The 23258-nt window shown below is 42.0% G+C and overlaps 1 protein-coding gene across 4 annotated transcripts in view; it reads right to left on the bottom strand.

The window, feature by feature from the left end:
• Positions 1 to 23258, bottom strand: part of DIS3L2 (DIS3 like 3'-5' exoribonuclease 2) — a 391634-nt gene that overhangs the window by 204164 nt on the left and 164212 nt on the right. For 3 of the 4 annotated variants that reach the window (XM_036858529.1, XM_036858530.1, XM_036858528.1), the window contains exons 7-8: positions 11403 to 11503; positions 6442 to 6689 (exon numbers count right to left, since the gene is read on the bottom strand). In XM_036858529.1, coding sequence (XP_036714424.1) covers positions 6442 to 6689; positions 11403 to 11503 — 349 coding nt within the window. Of the gene's footprint in view, positions 1 to 6437; positions 6690 to 11402; positions 11504 to 23258 lie in introns of all 4 variants that reach the window. The other variant, XM_036858531.1, reaches the window with a different exon arrangement.

Genomic DNA, 23258 nt, shown 5'->3' with positions numbered 1-23258 from the left:
TAAGCATTAGGTCCACTGTTCTGCGTAATGTGCTAGTAAAAACCTTACTGAGGGAAGGGGCCAGCTACAGATAGAAGAAATTAAGACAGGAAAGTCCTTCGAATTGGTCTCTGTGCCTTAAATAGGAACACTTAACAGTCAACATTAGTGTTGCAAGCCATTCATCCTCCTTCCTCTACCACACAGCCTCATAAAGTTTTAGCCTTAAAACTAGGCTATACACAGGAAGGCAGTCATACATTCTTGGAGTGATTATCACTATCATTATCGCTCTCACATAAATGCTTTCATGCATATTGGCCTATGTTGGAAACCCCATGCAAAGAGATACAATGGTATATCAGATCCCTGAGAACCTGCAAGTGGAGAACAATCAAAACATGGCCACACCCAGAACTTCAGTAACAATACACAGTGAAAACAAAGTATGGCAAATACTTGAGCTGTATATTTTAGGTATTATTTTCTATAATCAGGAGGAAAGAACATATCATTTCCCTTTTTCTGGCTCAGTATTATGATGCAGCAGAAGGCAGCAGGTAAGGAATTGGGGACTTTAAAAAAAAAAAGTGTGGGCAGATCAGTGATGACAGAATGTGGAAGAGAAGCAAGGCTCAATAACACTGACTGATTTTAGGGAAGGCCCTAAAGATTCAGAGTGAAGAGCTTAATGTCAATGTGAAGGGAGCAAAGAGGAGGCTGATGGTAGCTACGGTTCTCTAATACTTTAAAATAATATTTTCAAGAAGACTGTGGATGAAGCTGACAACCGTGGAAGAAGGGTTAATGATTGCACACGGTACAAGGAAGGAACACTTTGGAAACAAAGCCTGCATCAGGACCACTCTCCTCCATTCCTTTTACTTTTGCTCTGTTTTGACCAAGATGCTCTCAGTGTTGAAGACATTAGCTTTTACCAAAGCGGATCCTTCCAGGCCACCAGGTGGAGCCCAACAGTCACAAAAAAGAGCCCCCTCCTCAGCCTGATTTGCTTTTTGTCTACCAGCCAAGCTAGAGCCACACCCCCCCAAAAAGGACTTATAAAGTCTAAGTTTGGTAACACAAGTTTTTAGGATTACATAACACAGCCTCTTCCTCAGAAGAGTCTTCAGATACGAACATTCTCTTGAAAAGGTGAAATACTCTTTGCACAGGGGGAAGGACTAGCTAGAGCTATTTTTCAATTTGCAAATCTTGTAGGCTATGCCTCAATGAAACAAACTAATTTATCCTGTTTGTTTTTTCTACCAACCTAGTTACTGTTTCATTTTCCTAAATACAGTTTAATGTAATTTAATGACCACCTCCCCAATTCATATCAACCTCATAAGAAATTTGGTATCTATCAAACCTGAACGGAATAGTAAAAGTATTTGCTTCTGTTAGTCAACAAATATTTCTGATTGTCTGATTACTGACACCTTATAGGTGCAAAGGTGGGAGTTGAAGAATACCAGAACAGACCCCCTTCCCCATCAACCACTTCCTCCCCACCACACACATCGTCAATCAGAACTTCCCTTCCTCTCCTTTCACCTCACCCGGTCACTCTCTCCAATGGAAGCTGCTGTCCTTCATTCTCTTAAAATGAGCAGTACTACGACATTAAGCCTAGACGATCCATTTTCAACCAAAAATTTCTCAACCCTGCTATACATGCACTGACCTATTCATTTTCCTCCTTCCCATCTCTTAAAGCTACCAAAGTTTGCTAGAGAAAGTAATATGTCAGTTTGCTCTAGGTCAATTCATGTCATAGATCTTTAGTTAGTCTTCAGTGTTGCCAAGAAACACTATTATGTTTTTCACAGTAGCTGCTGTAAAACTTTTCCATTTTCTTCAAGATTTATCCTTAAATATTCCAGAAGAAGAAACCATGATAAATCTAGGAGAAAGTGACCTTGATATCTCCATGTGCATGACATCCTGGAAGAGAAGGCTGGGACTGTAAACTCTATACTTTAGGATAGCAGATTTCACAAAGGTCTGAGAAAGCATAAGCATGAATTCCACTGCAAGAGTTTCTAAAGGGAAGGATGATTTAAGAGAGTTGAGAAGCGCTTAAAACTATAAGTCTGATTATATAATTACAAATCATTCCAGCAAGGAAGCCAATGTGGCTTTTTAAGTATCTTGGACAAGAATCTAGTACTAAATATAAAAAGTACTAAATACGTTGTGATGCATAACAAAAAGCAGTGATCCCGAAAAGCCAGTAAGGGTTCACTGAGAACAGATTACCCTTAGATTTTTGATAGCATTACAGGACTAAGGTTCATCAAAGTGTGGCATGTAACGTATAGAGGTGAATAAGGTTCAACTGAAATCTCTCATGGCAATTCCAAGAACAAGATAAAAAATAACTTTTAACAACTACAGGTCTCTAGTACTGTAATTCTCTTTGGGCTTCCCTTAACTGGAGGCACCAAAGTGCCACTGGGAGTACCAGAGAAGCAATGCTTACACTGAAGGGGGCACCAAGACTGATGGCCTCCTGAAGGCCCCTTCCAAAGCTACTGAAATTATACATTCTATTAATGTGCACATGCTACTTAACCTTTTTGTTAAAGATTCTAAATGTGGGGTTCTCCACCTGCGGTTATATACTGACTGTATATTGTTATCAAGTGTTGATTTTGAAACCATAGAACCTGGTTCTCATCACTTTCTGTTCTAAACTACTCCTGTGTTTTCTAGCTTGATTTATGGTACAACATCTTCCTAGCCAACACGGCTGAAGACCTTGGGGTCATCAAATCATTTTCATCTACCCATCTGACCAGCCAGCAAACATTCACTGAGCATCCTTGTCCTAAAGAAGTTCATGGCCAAGTAAATAACTTACATAAGCAATTACAATACAAACAGATGAGAGCTTTAAGAGTGGTATTATTAGAAACTATGGGAGCACCATGACGGAGGACTCAGTGAGGCGACATTTTCCGAGTAGACGACCGAGTTAAGTTTCAAAGTTGAGTATTTCACTAAATAAACACTGGGGAGAGGAGAAAGCCGCTGCTGGGAAAGGAAGTGTAGTGTGCAGAAGTCTGGAGCTAGGAACACAGTTAGCAATGAAACGGCAAGCAATGAGGCATAAGTGAAGGGAACAGTAGGAGATGAAGTTGTCCTTGATGAATTACGATTAAATGCCATCATCTAACCAATTACGCACGTCAGAGGCCTGAGAGTTCATTCAAGGTTCTGTCCTTCTCTTTCATGCCCCACTTCCAATTGGTTACCATGTCTGAGAAAATTTACCTTCTTCATCTCCCCTGACTCTTTTCATTCCTTTTGCTTCTCTCACTGCAGCTCCTTTACTTCAGGTTCTCCCATCCCATTTTAGTGCGACAGCCTACCACTGCTTGCTTTCAGTCATGGCCCTTCCCACCCACTCTGGACTCTGAATCAGAGTGATCTTTTAGCAAAGAGGCTTCCACTCTCCCAGAAGCAACCCTGGATTTCCCCCTTCATCCACCTCCTCTAAGCTTCCAGAAAATTATTATATTCCTATGGAAGAGCTTACAACACTCTGCTTTGTACCACAGCTAGAGCTCAAAGAGACAGGACATTCAGTCCATCTGCTTTACCCACACTCTTTGCCAGAGAGTTGAGTCCCCCAGTCCCTGATAATGGGGCAGTGGATCGCAGGACCTCGGACCCCTACCTCTGTTTAAAACTATTAGGCAAATAACTCTCTCAATAGACCAATAAAGATCTTCTACCCTAGGAATTCTGTATTGTGCTGTAGACTACAGTGTGTGACCTGCAGAGGACTGGCACTACCATTTGGGGGCCATGTATGCTATCAAGCAGGTAAATGGCTACTGTGTAGAGAAAAGCAGACTAATACAACTCATGTGCAGAAAGCGGTAGAGAAAAGATACCATGTGGTGGCTGGACTGGTCAGGGTGGTTGAGAGAGAAGCTGTGACTCCTTTGCCACCTTGTTAGTTCTGAGCTCCTCATGAGACCTGCCTATGCTTACTGCCCTGGGTTTTAGGTGAACCACCAATGTCTTATATTAATCACCACTTTTATTTAAATTAGGTCAAGTAGGATTCCATTTCTTAGAATCAAATTAATCCTAGGACATTTATGTAAACTCCTTCTGCATTAGGTTATCATGTCTTTAAATAAAGAAACCACAGCTTGTTTACCTTTGTATTTCTCACACAATACAGCAGTGACTTACACATATGATTAACACCTGTCTTTGTGAACCTGAATTTAACTACAGAAGAAGTAAATGACTTTGGACTTGAATAATCAGTAGCAATTATATAGGCAGAAGTTCAATAATTTTTAAGGGTAGAGTGTTGGAGCAGGGAAGAAATTCAAAAGAAAGGCGCTTCGGTTAAACTTGGTTTTTAGGCATGGTTTCTATGCTTTCACATTCATACCCAGAGCAAGTACTACCTTCACGCTCCGGGTCAGAACCTGGCAAAGATGAGAGAGGAAACCCAAGCGGTCACAGCACAGCATGTTCTGACTGGGAAACGGTGACCTCAGCTCCTAAAGATCAGTAACAGATAGCCAGAACAAAGTAGCAAGGCGACCACCAACAGGCAACAGCTGCAGCACACACCCCTCACGAGACAGATGTCAGCTGAGAACTTCATCATGAAAACCCGCCACATTTTATTTCTTGAGATAAATTTTCTCTTTTCCACAAAGATTTTAAAAGGCTTATTTCCATAAAAGACAATGTGTAATGTCTTTATAGTAAAAAGGTAGAGAAAAAGCACAGTTTTCCATCTAAGTATGAGAATCTTCAAACTTTTGCATTTTGAAAAATAGATGATTAATATATGGTTATTATTTTAAAATATTCTTTCTTTAGATTCAGAGAATGTCCTTGCTGCTTCAAAGGCCTGACTCCTTTTTTGATTATTGTTGTACTTTACCCACAAGAAAAGAGTTCTTGATGAAGTAAGGGAGCATCTGTTAAAAAAAGCACCTGAAGGGCCATCTGAGTAATAAGAGAAACTCATTCTGTGAAGATTTCCTGACTACACCCTTACAGCTCAAAAACTAAGGAAACAGCCCAATCAAGTATACACAATGGGATATGACAGAAAGGCAGATAAAAGACAAGGCTGGATTTCCTGCCTTGATGTGAAAGTGTTCCCTTTTCACTGCCAAGCAGAGTGTGGCGGGCACAATCACCAGGGCCAGGTGGCACAGCCATTTTCGAGCCTTTTGAGTGGATGGTGAGAAACTGGCAAGCCGCTGAGAAGGGCTATTTAGGGCTCAAGGGGTTGACGTCACTTTTGGATAATGAGTTAGGCTTCAAAATGATGACACTGCAATCCCACCACTTGAGAGCAAAAAAGAAAGTGCAACTGTTCCTGAGTGGCTCTGAGATCATCTAAATCACAGTGATCTTCATATCACTGAGAAAGTGGCCCAGGATAGTATTTCTTAAATTGCATTAGGACACACAGATTTGATTTGGTTTACTTCACTAACCATAAAAGGCTAAGCAGAGAATAAACCTCATCAAAGCAGCACATTGTGGCCATCCATTCAGTGTCGGCACTCATAATCACGGAACATTCTCAGGAGGGTCCATCCTGTACAAGTTAGATGACCAACAAGCAAGTCACCAAATTAGACGAAAAGTAGTGTCAGAGCAAATTGTTCTAGCTTGTATGCCTTTATTTTCATTTCCTAAAATGAAACCTAAGCATAAACCAGACACCATCTATAATAAAGGGCTACAGATATAGCTAAAACTTAATACCACTTCTCTTTCAAAATGAATACCGATTGTAAGAAGGAAACAGGCACGGCATTTGATCAAACAGCTAGGTCCAGCAGTTTCTTCAGATTACAAGGAAATGGCTATCCATGGTGCTCTCTGGCTATATAATCTATATTTAAGTTAGACTGGTTTCTGAAAGCTTCCCTAAAAACATGGTACCTTTCCCTGTTTACAGTAGGGTAATTTAATGTTTAATGCCATAAGTGAAACCTCTGAAGGATCAATACCAAAAAAGCACGTCATTCAGACATACCTTTACATTCATATTTTAAAGCATGGGAGACTGAGGTCCCATGAATACCCCTGGAATTTCACACATTTTAACACTAGTGTCTGAAAGGAGGGATCTGATTGTTTGATACAATGAATTCTTTTCAAGTTCACAAGTACAAACAGGATTCATAACATAACAGGAAATAAGCAGAGGTTCAGAATGTGTTTATGTTTTATGCCAAAAACCAAAAACAAACAAAATAGGTGATTGCCTGGCAATTCAAGGAACCTATAGGTGGCCAGTTGAGGTGGTAGCTAAGGGTGATTTCTGAAGAACCACACCTAGTACGCATGCTTTAATGAAGAAATAATAATGAAAATACACACATAAAAAAGTTTACGTAAATGCTACCTAAACCAAGCTCTGTCTGGGATCTGTGGTTTTTCTCGCCAGAGGCCACCTACCCCAGGGCAAAGTTGCTGTCTTCCCTCCAGTCCACAATGCGGCAGATGAACAGCGTGTTGGCATAATCTTTAGGCCGGGTCACAAAGTCCTGAGGACAGTCCTTGAGAGGTACATAAACTCTAGGCACCCGGTGGTCCGAGGGAGAAAACAGGGCATACTTCCTAAACAGTTCACTGTTCTTATCGGCCAAGAGTTTGAGGAAGCCAGTCGCTGCACGGGAATGTTTTTTTTCCAAGATGTAAACCACCTGAAAATACCAAAGATATAGTCAATGCTGTTTATCTGTAGGACTGGATAACAGTTGGGAGAAGTCAGTAGGATGTTATTTGGTCAAATATCTGGGTCCAGCAGTTTTTCTAAGTCTAAATGAAGTACCTCTCAGTGATGCTCTGTGACTGAGTTATCTATATTTAAGTTGCAACAACTGAAGCCAGCGAGCACATATACCCAAGGAAAACTAAGCAATACACAGATTAATTAGATGAAAGCGCTTTTAAAACCAAGACCTATGTCTCAAAGAAATATGTAAGACTCCAGCAGGGAAGTACGGCTCCAGGTATTTGTTCTGCATTACATTTTTCTCACATGAACTATACCAGTATCTCAGGTGAACAACACAATAGTTGTTTATTTTAAAATGTTATTAAACGTAAATAACTCCTTTATTATGCCTTCAAATGCTGAAACCTTTTAACCTTCCTTCTTTCCAAGATTAAACCCAGTCTCTCATTTCACCAGGCAAAAATTCAATAGCACAAGTACGTGCTATTTCTACCAAGAGAAACACATCATCTTGGACTGACTCATCATTCAGCTCTCTCACTCTCCTGTGCCCCTCCACGGGCTTTTTCACCACATCAAGACCACTAGTGCCTTGACCCTTCTCTCTATGTCTGTTAGCTACCTCTTAGCCTTGAGTCCTTTCCTACCTGCCAGAGACACCATGTTTCATCACTTCAAGTCCTGTTACGCATGTCATCAAATGCCTCACCCCTCTTGTTGTTCCATTGCACCTACTCCAAAAATCCTCAATTCTGGAACCATTCAGCCACCACTATTCTCTAACCTTAAACACAAGTTACTGAGTCCACCAGAAAAGAAAAAAATTATAATCATACAGATGGATACCATCACACATTAATGTTATACAACTGTTGCTAGGACCTCAAAATCTCTAAGGTGTTTTTTTAACCTGTTCCCAGTCAGCACAATGTATTCTTTTTTTCTTTTTGGCTGCGTGGGGTCTTAGTTGCGGCAGGCGGGGTCTTCGTTGAGGCGTGTGGCACAGGCTCTTCGTTGCGGCACGTGGGCTTCTCTCTAGTTGCGGCCTGCGGGGTTTCTTCTCTCTCTAGTTGTGGTGCGCTAGCTCCAGGGTATGTGGGCTCTGTAGTTTGTGGCACGCAGGCTTAGTTGCCCCACGGCACGTGGGATCTGAGTTCCCCGACCAGGGATCAAACCCACGTCCCCTGCATAGGAAGGCGGATTATTTACCACTGGACCACCAAGGAAGTCCCCAGCATAATCTATTCTTTAAGCCCCACTCTCTTGATCCTTCTTTTGGGACTCCAATTATCTGAATGCTGGATTTTTTTTTACTGTTCCACGGCTTCCTGAGGCTCTGGTCATTTTTTTCCAATGTATTTTCTCTCTGTTCGGATTGGGTAAATTCTATTGATTGGCCCTCAAGTTAACTAATTCTGTGCTGAGTCACCTCTACTCTACTACTGAGCCCATCCAGCAAGTATTTCATTTGTTGCTGTATTTTTCAGTTCTATAATTTCCATTTAGTTCCCTTTTTATAACTTCTATTCCCTTGCTGAGACTTTCAGTTTTCTCATTTGTTTCAAGAGAATTTTTAATTGCTGTTAAAGCATATTTATGATGGCTATTTTAAATCGCTATCAGGTAACTGCAGTATCTTGGTGTTGGCATCAACTAACTTGGTGTTAGTTGTCGTTCCTCACTCAAATAGTGATTTTCCTGGTTCTTGGTATAAGGTGATTTTCTAATGTATCCTGGACCTTTTGGCTATAATGTTAGCAGGTTCAAGGTCTTATTTAAATCTTGTCTTTTAGAAGGCAGTCACCCTGTCTAGGGTTAGCGTGCAGGTCCCGGACTACTTTTGTGGGCTGTAGTTACAGTGACAATTTAGTTTTCAGAGCCTTTGCAACGCTATTTTGATATGTTTGGTTGACAAGGTACCACTGGGGCTCCCATTAGTTTCTGCTGGTACTGCTGAGGGGCTGGAAGGAACTTCCTGAGGCCTGGGCGCCTGGCTGGTCTCTCTAACGTGGATGAGGAACACATCCTAGCCCACGTCCATGCAGAGACAAAGAGGCTTCTCGTTTAGGGTTTTTGGGGTAGTGGCACCCCCTTCGACTGGTGCTACCTGGCTGTTCAGCATCTCTGGGTGGGAGAGGGGCATCTCAGGCCCATGAGGATAAAGAGGTTTCCTGGACCACATACTTGTGGTAGGATCTCCCTTGCTAGTGCCACCTGGATGCCAGGTGTCTCTGGGTGGGGGAGGGGAGTTTCATACTTATGAGGACAAAGGGGCTTCCCAGGCTGGGCTGCTTGCTGCGGCAGGATCCCCCTTACTGATGTTCCCCCAGCTGTCTGTTACCTCTAGGTGGGGGAGGGGAGTCTCAGGCCCATAGGGACAAAGAGACTTCTGGGGCTAGGTCACCTCTGTGGCAGGATCCCTGTTGTCAGGGCCACCCAGATGCCTGGCATCTCTTGGTGAGGGAGAGAAGTCTCAGGTGTGGTGGGGAAGGAGAGCCCTTTTCCTGGCCACTTGCCATCAGCAGAGATCCCAGTCAATCTGTCTTATAGGTGCTGCTGGGATTGCCTGGTGCTGTTGGAGGGCCACCGGTTAGATGTGAGTGAGGAACGAGTCTGCTTGAGCCACCTTCTATTGTGGGGCTGGGATCCAGAAATCCGGGGCCTGGGTCCCCTTCTGTTGGTGGAGGGCTTGTAAAGTCCCCTGCTACTACATTGTTCTTCTAGCCCTAGAGTCCCTAGCTAGTTTGCCTTCCTCTTTTCATCTTTTAGAATTCTCCTTTGGTTGTTTCTTATTATTGTCCAGAATTTGTAGCTGTGCTTAGGGGGGAGGAGCAAGGAGAAACGAATCTATGCCATCTTGTCTGATGCTTTTCGTTTTAATGTTCGACAGAACAAGAAGTATACAAATCAGCATGACATTACTCATGATTCATGTGTTAGCTGTCACAGAAATGACTTTACCACAGTGTAAGTTTTGCCTTGTAATTTTAGACTGAATTCATTAAGAAACTATACAAAAACAAATAAACCCCAAAACCAAAAATAGCAAGAGAGGGAGCACCATTGGGGGGCAGCAGCAAATTGCAGAACACAAATTCCACTGACAGAGGTTGCCTCTACTCAGCTCTGACCAAAGTCATTTAAGAATGTGGCCCACTGTTGCTGGATGTTTTGTTTTGTCAAGAGACGCCAGAAGCCTGACACTCCTTTTTTTTTTTTTTTTTTTTTGTATAAGCTACTAAGCCAAAAATTTTAAATATTGCACAGGTCAAGCAAAACACAAATTTGTGAGCCAGACCCAGCCCTCGATCTTTCCGTTCATTATATTCTTTCACACCTATCATATTGCCTAGTATATGGTTAGTATTCAAAATGCTTATTAAAATAAAGATCTAGATAACTGAATGGGCAATTGGCAGGGGAGAGTAAAATATATGTAATATAATTTCGAAATTCCTCATGTCGATATGCAGGAAACACTCTCCTAACCAACTTGCTAGACTGAGTGGCAACGCCGCGTTCCCAGGTTACACGTGCTGGCGGATGCCTCTGGTAAAGGAAAACCTCATGCTATCACATACTCCATCCTTTGTCATTGTACCACTCCTTCCACCAGGAGCTATCTGCATAGCGAGGATCAGCTGTGTTTGATCCCATATCTGAATGTCACTAGCATATATAACTTTTTTTTAAAGATTTAATTTTATTTATTTTTGGCTGTGTTGGGTCTTCATTGTTGCGTGAGGGCTTTCTCTAGTTGTGGCGAGCAGGGGCTACTCTTTGTTGTGGTGCACGGGCTTCTCCTTGCGGTGGTTTCTCTTGTTGCAGAGCACAGGCCCTAGGCATGCGGGCTTCAGTAGTTGTGGCGCACAGGCTCTAGAGCACAGGCTCAGTAGTTGTGGCGCACGGGCTTAGTTGCTCCGCGGCATGTGGGATCTTCCCGGACCAGGGCTCAAATCCATGTCCCCTGCATTGGCAGGTGGATTCTTAACCACTGCGCCACCAGGGAAGTCCTAGCATACATAATTAAAAAATAAAATTGAACTACGCAAAAAAACAAATTGCTTTTGTTTACTGGATAACTAAATTAAATACTTTGGAGAAACTAAAAAATACTTATTAAAAACTTACTTTTGAATTAGATATGGTCGTGACAACAATAAAAAAAAATTGGAGCAAAAAACTAAAAATCTAGAAGGAGTCTACATTCATATTGCTTCACCAGTACCTAAATTCTCACTCCATTCATTCATTTATTGCCGTGCCGCATGGCATGCAGGATCTTATTTCCCCGACCAGGGATCGAACCCGTGCCCCCTGCAGTGGAAGCGCGGAGTCTTAACCGCTAGACTGTCAGGGAAGCCCCACTCACTCCACTTTAAATAAACCAAACTGGAAATCATAGATGTCACATTACAAGTGCAGTTTATGCAGAAAAAGATAATGCAGAACCTCAATAAACATACCCATACACAAAGAAAAGGCCTTGGCCCTTCATCCAAAGACAGACAAATGAATATATGTTTAAAGTTATGAAAAAGATTCACTTTTTATGATTCCCTGCTTCCACTGACTTTTCTGATTAACCGACCAACTACAGTCCTAACTGAATTGTATGAGAGGCCTCCAACAGGTAGCTCAGCTACCAGCCAGACAAGTGAAGAAAACAGGCAGAGACCTTTGCTGATCTCTGCAGCGACTTCTCTGGTAAAGCTCTTGTGTCCTGTGACATGAAGGTGTTCTCGTCTTTTGTAACTGGTGCACCAGCATCCTCTTTTCCTAATTTAAAAAAAAGAGAAAAGAAGAGGAGGAGGAATCAGGTAGACACATACCTATTAGGCATACAGACTCATGGGATTTTTAAATTCAGAGCTGCAAGGATTCTTGGATACCATTTACCCCAAACTACTCATTTTACAGAAAAGGAAACCCAGGCCCACAGTGGTTAGGTGACTTGGCTAAGGTCAATTACGTCACTAACTTGTAGTAATGCTCACACTCAGCAGGCCGCATTTTATCTATTTAACATTATTCATATGTTAGGCATCATACAAGTGGAGAGCATCAAATTATGCTGAATTAAACTAAATCGCCTATGTGTCAAAATGCCAAAATAACTAAATGTTATACACTGCCCCAGCCCACAATGAAGAATAGAGATAGGTTAACTTATTATGCACATCTGCTGAAATAAAACAAAATCAAAATAAATGTTAACTTTTAAAAGTACTTTGGTACAGCCATAACAAACAAAATGGTGGAAAATAGATTATATTTATTAAATAAACAAATAAAAAAGCCAACCCTGATTTTCCTGGCTTTTCTTAGTGACATTATATAAAGAGTAAAGTACTTAAAGTCTTTTAATGTTTAATTTCCTTTCTTAAAAAACTTATAAAATTCACATTCACCCAAGAAACTGAAACCACTAAAGAGGGAGTTAGGCTCTGGACCAGAAGTATTAAAACCACTCATGAAAAAAAGCAGCAAATTACAAACTTCTGAACATTTAATATTTTATATTTTCATGTGTTACATTAGATTTCCCCCACAAAATATTCTTATCCAACTCTACTGGAGTTTCTGGATTCTAGGGGTCACAACCAATTCATGTGGGACCCACTCCAGCTAGCTAAGAGAGACTTGTACTTATCATCATTTAGACATTACCAAGGCCAAAATAAATAAATAAATCCTTTTCAGGACTGGCTGCCTCTTAGCAAAGGCTCAGCTAAAAGCCAACTTTACTCTGGGCGTACTCTGGAAACACTGACATGATCTGACCTACTGGGGCTTAAGAACAATCAACTGTATGCTTTTCCATCTATGCTAAAATCTACCTACCATAGTGCCCACTGAAAGCAGAATTCTGTTTTCTAAAAAGAAAAACAAATGAAAACTTTCCCATTGTCGATCACCCTCTTTATCACCCTGTAAAAGAGGGACATCATCCAAGTTCATCTTTTATTTTAGACAAAGTTCAGGATTCCAAAATCATCAGATGCTTTCAGAACAACATCTTTTATACTCTTAGGGAGAAAAAAACCCACACAAGTTGTTGACCAGTTCCATAACATATCTTGCCAATGTGTTCTACAGAACAGGTAATTCAGGAAAGATTAGGAGGCTGGAATTACCATGAACAAGTATACTCTACCTAGATATCTGATATCCGAGTTTCAAGTCTCAAGTCTATGGTCTCAAGAGCTGGCAATCAAGACAGGGTAGTGAAGGTTTTTCCAAGACAGCCCAAATCCTGGGCATGCGGCTTTCTGTAACGGTCACTGATGGCTTCAGATTCCATCCCAACAACAAGCAAGTCTTCTGTTCCAAAGGTTATGCCAGGTTGCATTCAAAAAAAGAGGGCAAGCCATGCAAGTGGGCCCAATTATGATTTTCAGAGATCACACTTGCACATGACCTTTTCAGGTTCTGTGTTCATAAGGATATCCTGGCAGAAATAAGGCTTTGTTCAGACAAAGATGCACTCTAATAAATTAAACTGAAGCTTGTAGCCTTACAGGTGAGCACCACAGATACGTTCAATGAATGTGAAGAAACACACTGCCAGTTTAGAAAAGTGAATCACCTTAACAGGTTTCCAACAACTACGTCTTGCCACACCAAGTAGCAAAGTTGTCAATTTAATGAGAGAAATCTATCGCATTGTTTAATCACAAGATCATTTGTTTCTTCATTTATACCATGTGTATTTACTGAGCACTGGGCATTGAGGATTCAGTGTGAATAAAAGAAAGATGATCCCAGCCCTTATGGAACATACAGTTTAATGTTGGAGTGATATTCAATAAATAAGCGCTCAATAAATATAGAATTATAAACTGTGATGAATGCTAAGAATGAAAGAACACTCCCAAGGAGGAAGAGAAGAGAACATATGATTTAGATTAAGAAGTCAGAGAAAGGCCCTGTGTGCAAGTGACATTTACGCTGAGATATGAGGATGGTGTGTGTAGGAGTTGCCCTTGGAGGAAGGGGACAAAAGACCCCGAGTGGGGAATGGTACTTGGGAAGGGGTGGAGGCGGGAAGTCCTTGGCACGATCAGGAACAGAAAGACCATGTGGCTGGAGCACAGTGAGCAAGAACGGGCATGGCCACAAATGGAAACGAGAGGCAGCAGGAGTCGAGTCAGATGGGGCCGTGCAGAAGTTAAGAATCCTGAGTTTAAACCTACATACAATAGGAAGCTGGCTAAGGATTTTGTTCAAGAAAGTGACTGCCTAACTTGAGACTCGGCCAACCTAAGAGGGGATGTTGGGAGACCAGTTAAGAGCTATCGCAAAAGTCCAGACACGAGAGGATAGTGCTACAATACAGGCACTGGAGATGGAAATAAAAGGATCAATTTAAGAGATATTTTGGAGTTGAACTAATAGACTTTGGTGGTAATTAGATGTGAGAGTTTAAGGATTATTAGATGTAAGAAATAAAGGATTGCTTCAAGCTTTCTGACATCTGCAGCTAGGCTGATGGAGGCATTACTGACACAGGAAAGACTAGAGAAGGCAGTGAAAATCAAGGGTTCTACTTCAGAGGTGGTTCTATTTGAGAGGCCACCTGTGAGATCTTCAAGTGATGATACTGAGTAAGCAGTTCAACATGAATATCTGGAACTCAAGAAGAGAGATCTGCACTATGGCTCTAAGCATAATTTATATGCCAAGAACTTCCATATTTATAGTTTTCCAGCCCAAGTTGCAGAGAAGAAATTCAAACCCAAGTCTCTTCAACTACTAAGTTCCTGAAGCTCTTCCACTGATACAGCCTCAAGTATGAAGTAATGTGCTGTCAGTGTTAAGGAAATAAGAAAGATTCACTGAGGAAGTGAGTTGGGCTTGAAGGATATACAGATGTTTTGGAGAAAGAAAGTTGAAGGGCATTCTAGGTAAAGGCCAGCACTTGTACAATGGACCAGAGCTGTGAAAGAGCCTGACATGGTAAAGGATTAGTAAGAGATTTATTGTAGCTACTAACAGGTTGAGGACACAAGTGTTGGGCAGGAAGGGACTGGATGGGGAAAGGAACAAAACTGGTGGGGAGGTGGGATAGGTGCTATGGCAGAGATTCTAGTTACTGCCCAGTTATCTATTCTCTTCTTTCCTACTAAGCAGAACTCCGATTTTTTTTTTTTTTTTTTTTAGCTAGTATTAGTTAGAAGACTACATTCCTCAGTCTTTTTGTAACTAAGCATGGCCTGTATGTCTAAGTTTTAGCCAGTAAGATGCAGGTTAAAGTGCTGTGATTTAAAGGATGGAGACACAGCCTTCCCCTCTTCCTCCTTCTTGCTGGCCGGAATGTGGACGTGGCAGCTGGACCTCAAGCACTCATCTTGGTCCTGGAGGCTACAGGACAACAGTGCATTCTGCTGTGCACAGCAGCACAGCAGAATTGAAGACTATGGAGCTAACCTATACACCTTGACCTGCCTACCTCTGTTCTTCTTTTCTGTGAGATAGAAATAAACTTTCTTGTTTAAGCCATTGATATTTTAGGATTTAATGCCACTCTCAGCAGAACATACTTCCTAACACACAGGTCCAGACAGTGAAACTGATAAGCCTGGATACTATCCTACAAAGCACTATAAAGGCCAGGGACACATACATTTTAGAGCTATGAATTTGGTAGCGTTCCAGAGTGGAGAGACAATAGTAGCAGAGAGCTTAGGAAGCTGGGGTTACAGTCTAGATGAGACGCAATCAGAATCTAAATTAAGACAGTGGCAGTGACAGTGAACAGAGGCAAGATTTGAGAGAGATTTATGAGAAGGATGCTGCAAAGTGCGTCTCCATCACTATGAATGACTTAGTACAAAAAAGGGGCTTAAGTTAAAAGAGCTTTTGATTGACTATCAGGGAAAATGCTTTCACAGAACGATGAAACTCCCTGATGAATTACTAGAAGAGGGCAGAGCTGCCGGCAGTCCTCAACGAAGGAAAAGGTTATGTTTCCCCACAGCCTTCAGTCTGCCGTACTGAAGGCAGAGCCGGCCCCATGCATTCTGTGGCCCCTTCCAGTTAAAAATGTCCAGAAACTAGTGACTACCAAAATTCTTCATCTAAAAAACAGAATTTTCTAAAAACTGGACACACTACAAATATAAGCAACTGCTCACTATATTCTCCAAAAAAAACACTCTAGGAGGGAAAATCCAGTAAAATCCTAATCTCTTTATACAGATTACCTGAAACTTCTATTTTAAACATTCAAAAAGTAAAACACCATGGTTTGCTGGAGTTGGCATTGCCACTTCCTTAAAAATGACTCTGATTTGGCCTTCTCATACACAAACAATGGGCTGACAAGGCTGATGATTCTTAACACTTGGCAAATTCATCAGGTTTTCAGATGATTAGACTGTGATACTAAGTAAAGGCAATGTGAAGAAAAAAGCAAGGAATTGGGCAAAAAGGTGTTTCAATCTTTCCAATTAAAAGAGTGACAAACGCTGACAAATCCAAGCTTTCTCATCTCTGAATGAAGGGTCACAGAAATTTACAATTTCCACCAAGAACTCAATGAAAACTGTAATATAAATTGGTCCATGAAAACAATTCCCCTCAGATCTCTCAAAATCAACCAACGAGGAAAAGTTACTTTCTGGGCCCCTCTCCCCAGTGAAATGTAGGCATGACAACACAAGTCCTCACAGGGCAAGGTAACATTCATGTTAGAATAATTTTCTGGATGTCCCTGGTGGCACAGTGGCTAAGAATCCGCCTACCAATGCAGGGGACACGGGTTTGAGCCCTGGTCCAAGAAGATCCCACATGCCGCCGAGCAACCAAGCCCGTGTGCCACAACTACTGAGCCTGTGCTCCAGAACCCTCAAGCCGCAACTACTGAGCCCGCACGCTACAACCAGTGAAGACCGAGTGCCTAGAGCCCGTGCTTTGCAACAAGAGAAGCCACCACAATGAGAAGCATGCGCACCACAACGAAGAGTAGCCCCTGCTCACCACAACTAGGGAAAGCCCGGGCGCAGCAACGAAGACCCAACACAGCCAAAAATAAAATTAATTAATTAATTAATTTTTAAAAAAATAAGGAAACAGTCTCCTGTGACTATGAAAAACAAACAAACAAAGAATCATTTTCTGTGCTGCAAGTTTGCCAGTCCAAGCAAATCTCTCACCCTGAAATAAAGCTACTGCAATTGTACGGTGCCACAGAACGTTCACAGTGTGTTCACATACATCACCTCATTTGATCCACACCATAACTTCATACAACAGGTACAGTGGATATTGTTATTCCAGTTTCACCAAGGAAATGGAAGTACTGAAGGGGTAGAGCCAGCCGAAGACATCATTCAGGGATCCTGGTGCTAACTGTGGCAGCCTGTTTTCCACACAAGCAAGAATCAGAGCATCATGGGAAGAGCCATGAAAACCTACATCAAGATATTGCTTAAGTGGCCGTGGGACTCCCTGAAATGCTGGCGTCAACTCAATGAAGGTTCTGAATATCTGTGGAGTGTCAGGCACTACAAATAACCCTGGCTCTGTCCTCCGAAACTCGTGTACTAGAAATGAAACAAAATGCAAACAAATACTGAAGTACATGGAGTTGGTGACTGCTGGCAAGCAGTGTGCCCAAAGGCAGTGAGAAGGGAGCCAGGGAGTTTGACAGTGAACCCCCCAGCTAAAATGGGAAGGCTGAGTAGGAGCTGGCTAGATGGATGGGCATGGAGAGCATTCCAGAAAGGAAGACATGTGTAAGGCACATAATCAAGAGTAAAATGAGAAGGACAAAGGTTCTCTGTGTCTAAACATGTTGCAGGGACCAGACCACGAAAGGCCTCACATGACATGCTGAAGAGCATGTATTTTACGTTTTAGGGATGGAAAGCCACTGAAAAATATGAGAATAACATTATCAGAATTATACTTGATGAGGAGTCAAGGGTTGGCCTATTGCTCCTTTGAAGATAATCTGTCTTTTTCTCTAGCTGCTTTTAAGATTTTCCCTTTGGTTTTCTGTAGTTTCATCTTGATGTATCTAAGTTTGGATTTTTTTTTTTTAATTCTACTTACAATCATTGGTTGTAAATCTGTGGTTTGGTATCTCAACTGTTATGGAAAATCTCAGCCATTATCTTTAAATTTCACCTTCGCTCATTTTCTCTCTCATCTCCTTTCTAGGTCTCTAATTAAACTTATTTAGACCTCACTCTATTCTCTATGTCTCTTACCCTCTCCCTCTGCATTTTCTATTTGCCTCTCCATGCTATACTCTGGATAATTTTTTCTGACCGTCTTCCAGTTTGTTAATTTTCTCTTCAGCTTTATTCAATCTTCTGTTAAATGTATCCATTGAGGTTCTTCTCTTTAAAATATTTAATCAAATATATACTTTTCCTCATCCACTGAGTTTTAAATTTCATTACTGTTATGTTTCTTTCTAGAAGTTTTATTTGATTCCTTTTTTAATTTGCTATGTCACATTTCATAGTTTCTTATTCTTTGCAGATATCTTCAAGTTTATCTCTTATTTCTTTAAACACAGTAGTTTTTTACAGACGGTAATGATTCCAATACCTGATGACGTTTATGAAGGGCTGTTTCTGTTGTCTGCGGCTGCTGATGACTCTTGCCCTTGGAGTATGGTTTCCTTGGGTGCCTGGTTATATTCACGTGCTGGTTACTGAATAATCTGAGGCCTAGGCAGAAGAAACCTTGCTTCTGAAAGAATTTCCACTTGATTTTGCCATACACCCAGAGGCACAACCAGCCCATAAACCAATTCAAGACTTGAGATTCCTTGGTTGAGCCAGTCAGCTTGAACCCGGGCTGCAATTCCACAAGAGAGCTGGTATGTTTCAGGTCCACCCTCACCGTGATAATGCAGTCCTTTGGGGTCCCAGCTTCTTGTGAGAAATCTGGGCTTTATTTCTGTCCCCCACAACCGCTGGTCAAACCTGCACTCTTGCATGGGTTTTCCACCCCAATTTTAACCTGGTAATGCCTGTGAGCTCTTTGATGCTTTAAGAAGAAGGCTGGGTTTGGTTTGGTTTTTGTATTTTATCTAAATAATACTTTTGGTTGTTTCAGTAGGAGGGTGCGTGTCTGAATAAAAGTTCACCATTACTATCAACAGAAAGTCACTAGAGTTTGTATTTCAGAAATATTTTTCAGGTGGCAGTGTAGAGCCTAGTGAGTAGTGACAGGAGTTAAGAACAGGAGAGGGGCGGTGGTGATCTGTGCAGGAAACACAACAAGGAAGCTACTGTGACAATGCCCAATGTTACATTAAGCAAAAGCACAAGGGGTGGAGAGAAGAGACAGGTATTCTCACATTTCTTTTTCTCAGCAACCCCATGAGGGAAGCATTACTATTCTGGTTCTTATAGCAATCAGCAGTTCAAAGAGGTAAAGTAATTTATCCCAGGGTTCATCCAAGGAGATGGTTAGTAGAGATGGCATCAGAACCCAGTATGACTCCAATTCCAAACTCTTCTTACCACAGTATGATGAGATCTGGAAGAAAGACAGGTGCATGTGGGTGGGTTCCAATGAGGATGGGAGGGTTGCCAAAAATTTTTTAGTTCACTTAAAGACATAGAAGGATTTTAAATTTTAGAAGATGCCAAGTGATAAACAGCTCTCTAAATAACTTCACTGCTTCCACCCACAGAAATGACAGAGTAGTTAAAAGCATGAGCTTTGGGACTTCCCTGGTGGCGCAGTGGTTAAGAATCCGCCTGCCAGTTCAGGGGACACGGGTTCGAGCCCTGGTCCGGGAAGATCCTACATGCCGCTGAGCAACTAAGCCCGTGTGCCACAACTACTGAGCCTGCACTCTAGAGCCCCCGAGCCACAACTACTGAAGCCTGTGTGCCTAGGGCCCGTGCTCTGCAACAAGAGAAGCCACTGTGATGAGAAGCCCACACACCGTAATGAAGAGCAGCCCCCGCTCGCCGCAACTAGAGAAAAGCCAGTGCACAGCAACAAAGACCCAACGCAGCCAAAAATTAATTATTTTTAAAAAGTCATGAAACTTTCAAAAAAAAAAAGCATGAGCTTTGGAGTCACAAGACCTAAATTCAAACCTAGGTCCTGTGATCTTGAACTTGTGGCTTTGAACAAGTTACTCCCTCTCTCAATTTCCTCCTTTGGAAATCAGGAATAGTATACATGAGTTATGTTTACACGGAGTGCCCCGGCACAAAGTACATTAACAAAAATTGTTAGATATTACTACTCATGTTGTTGTCACGGTTATTATCATTAGCTCTTGGTAGTCAGTTTTGAGTGAATCCAACCCTGTTACCCTGGACACAACTGACTGGAAAGGACTGGTACACAGGGATGGCAACATTATAAAATGGGTCGCATTTCCTCATCTGTAAAATGTAACCCATCTTATAGAGTTAGTGGGAAGATTAAATGAAGTTAATGTGTGCAAAAGTGCCACAGTGGCTAGAACACAGCAAGCACTCGGTAATTGCTATATAATATATATTTAGATCGCATGTGCTTCTCTGTGTGCTTGGTGAATTCTGTGCAAAGGAAGGAGGGAGAAGAGATGGTGCCACATAGGTAGGCAGAGGCCAGGTCAACGTTACGAAGTTTGAATTTATCCCAAAGGCAATGGAGAGCTATGGAAGAAAGCAGTCAGGGGACTAATAATGGCTTATGGTTTAAGAAGTTCACACTGGTTGCTATATGGGGAACAGATTTAGAAGTGAAACCAGAGGCAGAAAGGTCAGTTAGCAGGTTACTGCAATAAATCAGACTAGTGGCAGAAGGAATGGAGGGTTCTAGATAGAGAGGTATTTATTATAAAAGGCAAAACTAACAAGATTATTCAGATGCTAGTTGGGAACTGGAGGCTGGGGAAGTTACAGGGGTAGAGTAAGGAATGGGAAAAACTGCCTAATTTCCTTATAACAGATGTTCTCAAAGTGTAGTCCCCTGACCAGCAACATCAGCATTACCTGGGACTCCGAGAAATGCAAATTCTCAGACCCCACCCCAGACCTACTGACTCAGAGCCTCTGGGGATGGGGCCCAGCCACCTGAACACACTTTCCAGGGGACTGTGACGCCCACTAAAGTGAAGAGCCACTGCTCTAGACAAATGAGCCATGACCTGCTATAGGAAGAGCATCTTCAGGCAATCGGGAGGGGATATAAGTTCAGTCGGACTTAGCAAGTTTGAGGTGTTGGATATTAGATCTGATGCTTAAGAGAGAGTTTTGGGCTGGAGACAGAAATGAGTATGTCGTGTGCGTACAGAGGACAAACGAACAAGTAGACTGGTTCCCTCGGAGATGGTTCAGAATCAGAAGGGAAGACAGCCTAGGATAGAGCAGTGAGGAACAACATTAATTAAGAAAGCGCAAGTAGAAAAGTTTGCAAAAGAAACTGAGGTGTGATCAGAAAGGTAGCAGAATAATCAGCCTAATGTGAAGTCAGAGAAGCCAAAGAAAGCATGCGTTTCAGTAAGAAAAGTATGGTCAGCAGTGTAGACTTAGTGACAAGGTCACAGGAGGAAATGGAGTGAAGCAGAACGCCGTGTGCGGGGAACTGACTGCGGAGACGAGGGTGTGCACCAGGCTCCGGAAGGCTGGCTGTGAAGGCGGGGAACAGCACAGGGTGGAAGCTGCAGGGGGAGAAAGAAATCACACATGGTTTCTTGTATTTTTTTAAGATAAGAGAAGCCTGAACACAGTTAATTGCTGATAGGAAAGAATCACTAAAGAAGGTGTGGTTGAAGAGGGCACAACAAAGAAAGGGAGGGGACGCTAGGCAGGAAGGGAGGGGACCCAGAACCCAGAGGGAAGGATTAACCTCAGGCAGAAGGTCAGAGAGATGCCAACTTCATTGTATCAAAATAAATGGAGGAGGGAAGGAGTCTAGACACAAGCCATTCCTAAGTAGAAAGCTGAGGGGGTTCCACAGGGGAAGGGGGCGGGCCACAGCTCTGGTTTTTTGAAACGTAGAAGCCAATTCATCTGTTGAAAAGTGCTAGGGAGGTGGAGGATACCTAATATATTCAGCGTTGGGTTCCACAATCCCAGGGGAGGATCACATGCGAATGGCTTCCCAAAACAGTGGCCCTGAGCACGCCAGGCGCTGCACTCTATGCATTCAAAATATTAATAGTAAAACATTTACAAAATAGTAACTAGTTATTGAGCACCTATGGCACACACCTGGCACTGTGTTAGATGATTCATATGCACTACCAAATTTAATATTCTCCAATAATCCAATGAGGTAGGCAAGTATTATCATGCCAATTTTAGAGATGAGGCTCAAAAAGATCATTTAGGAAATGAGGCTCACGAACATCAAATAACATGCTTGCTCATGGATACCAGCTAGGAAATGACAAGGGCAGGATTCAAACCTAAGTCTCATCCTCTTCCCATGATGCCACACAGCCTTCAGGATTTGAACAGGATTAATGGAAGTGAGAATGGAAAAGAAAACATGATTTTTGAGAGATGTGCCTGAATGATAAGATACTGGGAGAAGTCAATCAACTCTTGGGCCCATTTTGAGTTTGGGGTGACAATGGGATATAAGTATGATCACGTCCTTTACCCAAGCTGGAGATATGGTTCTACATCTTGGGGCAGAGATTGGGAATATCAATTAGATGATAACAATGAAAACACTGTCTGAAAGTAGACAGATGTGTATAGACTGGGGAAAGAAGGACTTCATATAAGAGTAACAGAATAAATAAATGAATGAAAAGAAAGCTAATACTCAAGCATTAAAAGGAAAAAAAATCCCTTCACTACCCAAATTTCCTTCCTTGTTCTAATTTACAGACTGGTGAGAGAGGAAGAACAGGGGGACTCATGTGTCAGAACTTGGTCACCCTTCTCCCCAGGCTGACCATGAAGATACCTTCAGGTTCCTGAGTTGAAGCTGTGCCTTGGATAGAGTGATTTTCGTGCCCAAACCTGAGTCCTTCACAGGGTCTTCTCAGATGGGGCTTTGCACTGATTCACATTCCCAGCTGTTAACTGTATTAATTACATCATCAACACTGCTTTTCTCTGAGCACTCTCTGCTCCAAATCTTTCTCTTGCCCAGGAGAAACCACTTTTAAATTTCTCTCTACTAAAGCTTTAATTGGCTTTTAGCTTCATGGCTCCCAAAAGACCCAAAATGTAGGCCCACATACTTATGTGCTCCCATCTGTAGCTGGCTTTAACTTACTAATTCTGCATCTTTCCCAACAGATGAATGACTCCTCCAAGTTTAAGTTGACTTCCATCTGAGTTTTTCTTAAAGGGAACAAGCTTGACCTGTTATTGTGACATGATCATTTCAACACCAGAAGCACAGTGTTTACTAAAATCTGACTAGTGTTTCTTTACCTGTCTTCTAAAGGCTAGCTATCCATCAAAACTTCAAGAAATGAAAAAGGTGCTGAGCTATCATAGAGGGTTAAGTAGAGACTGGCCTCCCCGCCCCAAGCATGGGAAGCTAAAGTAAATGAATTTTGTTCTGTTTTGAGCCTGTGATCCACATATATCAAACATATATC

This window comes from Balaenoptera musculus, chromosome 7, assembly GCF_009873245.2.
Source record: "Balaenoptera musculus isolate JJ_BM4_2016_0621 chromosome 7, mBalMus1.pri.v3, whole genome shotgun sequence".
Lineage (NCBI taxonomy): Eukaryota > Metazoa > Chordata > Mammalia > Artiodactyla > Balaenopteridae > Balaenoptera > Balaenoptera musculus.
The sequence above is the reverse complement of the archived record's forward strand: the minus strand, read 5'-3'. Positions and strand labels throughout refer to the sequence as shown.